General features: G+C 42.9%; 1 protein-coding gene across 1 annotated transcript in view; it reads left to right on the top strand.

The window, feature by feature from the left end:
- The window catches only part of LOC106806097 (programmed cell death 6-interacting protein-like), a 31,470-nt gene that overhangs the window by 8,883 nt on the left and 16,942 nt on the right, over positions 1–5,645 (top strand). The window contains exons 2-5 of the mRNA XM_014807951.1: positions 2,407–2,531; positions 2,889–3,016; positions 4,044–4,197; positions 5,074–5,183. Of these exons, the coding sequence (XP_014663437.1) occupies positions 2,407–2,531; positions 2,889–3,016; positions 4,044–4,197; positions 5,074–5,183 (517 nt within the window). The remainder of the gene's footprint in view (positions 1–2,406; positions 2,532–2,888; positions 3,017–4,043; positions 4,198–5,073; positions 5,184–5,645) is intronic.

Raw genomic sequence — 5,645 nt, 5'->3', positions numbered from 1 at the left:
AGAAATCAGTGGCTACTTTTTCATGCACCTGGCCCATAAACAAATCAATTCTACCAATTGCGTTGTCCTCCTCGCAAAATCGTACCACAACAATAGAAAGTGAGATCGGTATCACTACACGTTTCGGGCTATCATAGTAGCAGCTAATAACAAACACATGTCATGGGTGATATTATAAGAGCTACGTACCTTGTCTGGGACGATCAGGCTGTTTTCCCGAATGATCCCGTCAGTGCGAATGGTCGTACACGGACACTAGAAATGCTGGCGTCGACGTCGTTGATATGTAAGATTCGCGCGAGCGACATACTGCCACGTCTGTGAGAACGTGGTATGTGTGACTGCCGTCCTGGAAAGACCATGGAATGACAACCTGGAACCAAGAGATCAAAGTAGTGGCACCTATTGCCGCCGCGCCATTCGTCAACACAAATTTATCGGCCATTAGGAGAATGCACAAATAGGCCTCATAAATACGTCCTATCATTCGAGCTTGGCGTTTTTGCATAAATTGGCGTTAAGGGTGTCTTCATTTGCCGGTACCTAGTCGATTCTATATGATTTTCTCTATTTCATTCATTCTTTGAGAGCAAACATTTACACCACGGGGGGCATTGAACACGAAATACCGTGATGGTCAAAAGTTTTATGCTGCTTCGATCGGGGCCCATTGGAATGTATTGGACCATTTTCATCATATAAGCGGCGTGTGGTTAGCTTATTCTTTGCATGTAACGCGCATAGCTTATCAAAGTTATTAATGTTTGAGACATATAAGGAAGTAAGAACGAATATATATTCTTAACCAATTCTAATAAAATACTTAACACTTTCAACATAAATAAAAGTATTATGCTTCTTTACTATTTGCATTTGTTACTCTACACCCCCTGTTCATAATGGATCACTGCGAAAGCGATCTTGATGTCACGGTTGAGCAAAACAGTCACCCGCGCAAGATGGCACGAAACAATATCCATGCCGCGTTAAAGAGGCTTCTGAAGTTGATTTACAACATCGCCGTTAGCCACTTATCGCGCTGGAACGTTAACAGTTCTAATGGGACAGTCCTGAGACTACAGCACACAACTGGCAGAATTACAAAAATTAAGGGACAAATGTCCTGTTTGCACGAGCGCTCGAACAACACGTGATCTCTGTGACTCAGTTTACAGGTTTGTTAATTCGATACATGTATGATGTAAATAACCAGTTTGTTGTTGCAACACCGGATCTGTAGTTTAATATTGCTGTCCAGCTGTTCCCTGTACTCTATGAAGTCAGAGTATTCTTTCTGCTATTAATGATGAATATTTCAGCCCGTACTGGCATTAGTTGGCTTTATGTAGCTTTGGCGTGAATTTTGTTTTCAGTGAGTTTGCTGAAATGGTACTGTAGCCTGTAGGCCTAGTCGATACAATAATGTAACCCAAACCAAATAGGTTACAACGGCGTCGCTATGGTTTTCTGTGGGGAGGAAATTCAGGGAACCCCTGAGTGAATCACTCAGGGCGGTTTGCTGGTGCGTTTTCAGAGACTAGAACTTCCAAACTGGGTTTATTCTCAACACGAACCTTTCTCCGCTATATCTTGGAACTTACTATGTATCACAATACTGTGTATTAAACTAATATAACCTGTTACAAAAATTCGAAGTGACGAGCGCCGAATATACTGACCGCCATTTCTGTTGACCTGTGACGTACTTCGGTTTGAAGAGCGGATTCACCGACCAATCGGAGGGCGCTGCATTTGCCGATCGCTACGCGCATTGAGAATGCGTACGTCACAGGTCAACAGAAATGGCGCTCGAAATACCCGCCGCTCGTCACTTCGAATTTTTGTAACAGGTTATATTAGTTTAATACAGAGTATTGTGATACATGATAGTAAGTTCCAAGATAGCGGAGAAAGGTTCGTGTTGAGAATAAACCCAGTTTGGAAGTTCTAGTCTCTGAAAACGCACCAGCAAACCGCCCTGAGTGATTCACTCAGGGGATCCCTGAATTTCCTCCACAGAAAACCATAGCGACGCGTTGTAACCCTATCCTGGGTTTGGGTTACATTATTGTATCTATAGGCCTAGTACTGTAGCGTTTTTTTACGAAAATTGTCAGCACACGAAATCATGTCTAGGATATACATCACTTAATAAATTAATACATTGTTGAGATACCACATACTTGACCCTCTCGTGTTGTTGTTGTTGTTGTTGTTGTTGTTGTTGTTGTTTGTTGCTGTTGTTGTTGTTGTTGTAAGTTGTTGCTGTTGTTGTTTTGTTGTTGTTCTAGTTTTTGTTCTTGTTCTTGTTATTACTTCTGTTTATATTTCACAGCTAACTATAAGTATAAGTGTGAGTTTGACACTACGGATCCATACAACTGTTGCCATGGTTCGCATTCACAGGTACTATGATCAACTTAATGCGATGGAGGGAAAATTCCCTTTGGAGGAAAACCAAGTGCGAATTCCTTTTCGATGGAAAGATGCATTTGACAAGGGTTCTCTATTTGGTTCAAAGATGTCTCTGAGTAAGTCATGTCATATATTGACATTAGACTGTGGGGAAACCAGTGCGATTATGGTATCATTAAATCAGGAGTGAATAAAAAACAAAACTTTGTTTTTGTCCACTCCCGATTAAACACAAACGTGTAGTATGATTTCAGGCAAGAAGTAGTGGCCCAAGGATATAAGAGCTGTCCACATGTCATTTGCACATAAACTTGAACATGTAATGAATTGTGGTCAGCGCTTATATCCTTGAACTGAAGTAATAACTGATAAATTCATATGTACAAAGGTAAGATTATGTGATTTATGCATTTAAATATTCAATTTTCGCACGAATTCGATTTCTGACGCACATCTGTCGTTGCTTCTCGCAGCCGTCTGCACTGGGACGTTCGAGAAGGCGTGCGTCATGTTCAACATCGCGGCCATGCAGAGCCAGGTCGCAGAGGTGCAAAATCACGACGACGACGAAGGCCTCAAGAACAGCGCTAAACTGTTCCAGGTTTGTTCTCTTCTTCTTCTTTCCATAAAGGTTCAGCTCTGCGATAACAATGTTTTAGGCACTGTATTTTGTTGAGGATTAACCCGAACCCGCGGTGTATAGGTACAGAAACCGTAGGTTGCTGAATTGACGATTAAAGCTGTTTATTTCGTAATTGACTATATAATCGATGTTGTCGTCTTTCAAAAACGATTGCGTTTTTCACGCCACTAGATGGCGTTCCTCGATGGGCGTGGCAACCGAGTCGAACTTGTTCGTGAAATTTACACCTAGATTAAACCACACAGAGGGCTAAGCGAGCATTGCTTGTTGAACTGGATTAAATGGAATACCACTACCTACACTACATTATTTTATCTATACAAAAAGATCATTTTCTAGTCGTAAACCCAAGCTGCATAGTCCATACTCCCGTAGCTATCATGATTCCGTCACAGACACATCACCAGGGTGCAAAATTAACGGGAGTCCGGAGTCAAATACTTCCTGATTTACTGTCGGACTCCCTGATTTGACATATGCAGGAGTCCGTGTGACTCCCTGAAAATTCTGCCATTCTAACTAGTTCGTTCCAAAGCACGGCCTCGCAGAATTACCGTAATTTTTCAGTAAAAGTCCAAAGAAAATTTGGCAGACGTGCAACCGCATGAATCTTAAAAATAAGCACATGTGTTATTGTTAATATCTTTAATTTTGAACTTTATACTGCGGGCTCCCTCATTGTGCTGCGGACTCCCTCTTTTTGAGGGTAAGGAGTCTGTTGGACTCCCGTGTTCAAAAGTTAATTTCTACCCTTGCATCACTATCAATTCCAATTTGCATCATTATCGCCCACGCACACACACAGACACACACACATACACGCACACACACACATACACACACACGCTCACACATACACGCACACGCTCACACATACACGCACACGCTCACACATACACGCACACACACACGCGTGCACACACATACACAGACACACGCACGATACTGTGTTTCCTCAATAACGTCGACGTTTTCTCCTGCGTAGACGTCTGCTGGCATCCTCTCCTACCTGAAGGACAACGTGATGCACATGACGACACAGGAGCCGACGCCGGACATGTCATCAGACTCGTGCGCGGCTCTCAGCGCCATCATGGTCGCGCAGGCTCAGGAGGCGTTCTACAAGAAGGCAACACTGGGTTCGTTCACTCGGTTAGAGTGGCACCACAGGGATGTGGAATGCGTTGACATAGAAACTGTGTTATAATGAGCTCGTTTATCAGATGATTTGTTTAGTGAGCAACCTCATGAGTCTATCATGTAAGATAAATGAGGTGTTGAGGTATGCTAGGTCTAAGATAAAATATTGCATGTTTCCCCTTTACCGACCGACTCGCCAAAACGCCGCTACTCGACACATTTTATTGGCCGATTAAAACAAAACAAAAAATATTTCGTTTTGCCAAAAAAAAAAAATCAAATTCGTTCCGCATAAACATATACACAAAACAGAATATACAATATACATACACACGTCTTTTCAAAACAAAATAAAAAAGATTTTTCACCTACCTACCTTCTCGGTACCCTGAGAGGCGACTAGGTAAAGGGGAAACAAACAATTTTTTAAGGGTTGTCTTGGTGGTAATGTAACGTGGGCGCGGAGTGTAACGTGGATTTTTGCATTCGAGTCAACTTCCCTTTGGTAGTGCGCACGAGCTACCTTCTTTTAAGGTGCAGCCTGCTACGCGAAACGTGACAAAGAAAAAGCAAGGCAACGCTGGGTTCGTTTGCAAGCATAATTTTGCATCTGCGTAGCTCATTGTAACACTGTGTCCACATCTATGCATTCCACATCCTTGTGGTGCCACATTAACTAAAGATATGCCACTCTAAACGACCGAACACTATTCAAGAAAATTGAGAACGAAATTACCAGTTATAATATTAGCATTATCACTTTATCTTGTCTTTGCGCACGGCAGCAGGGTGCGTAGAAGCGAGCAGCGGTTTTGGTTGCTGATCGCAGCACCCTCACCTCTCCTAATGCCTAATGTTGAGATGTGCTATTGCAGACAAGATGAAGGATGGCATCATCGCAAAGCTCTGTAACCAGTGCTCGGACCTATACGCCGACGCCCTAAAGGCAATCCAAGTTCCCAGCATCAGGGATCAGTGGGAGAAGGTAAGAAAGCCTCTTACGCCGCTGGTAGTACACCGGTCAGACATGCAAGATGTTAAAGTTAGTAGGGGCATAGTGTATGCACCGGCCAGGCACGCTAAGCTTATAATGTGGCGATGCGTGTGTTAAGTGTCAGGCATACATGTAGTCGATGCATGGCAGGCAACCATCTTCGAGGCAGCTTATGGAAGTTAATTACTGAATAAGCCACCTGTAGTAGTAGTAGTGCATGAGTACACTAGTAGCTCCAACTAGGGTCCCTGTATACAGAGAGTTGCGCCAACTCAGGATTTGACGCCATTTTGTTTCCAAATGGATCCTCACCGCTGCCGCTTAAGTACAGCACTGTATGGATACGCTGTACAATGGTCCGTAGTAATTAATTAGACTAATCGTGCTTCAATAAACTCAAAATTTACAGAGATTATAGCTAAGACATGTGTACAGATTTCTAGAAATGTAACT

Source organism: Priapulus caudatus, unplaced genomic scaffold (genome assembly GCF_000485595.1).
Source record: "Priapulus caudatus unplaced genomic scaffold, Priapulus_caudatus-5.0.1 Scaffold142, whole genome shotgun sequence".
Lineage (NCBI taxonomy): Eukaryota > Metazoa > Priapulida > Priapulimorpha > Priapulimorphida > Priapulidae > Priapulus > Priapulus caudatus.
The sequence above is the reverse complement of the archived record's forward strand: the minus strand, read 5'-3'. Positions and strand labels throughout refer to the sequence as shown.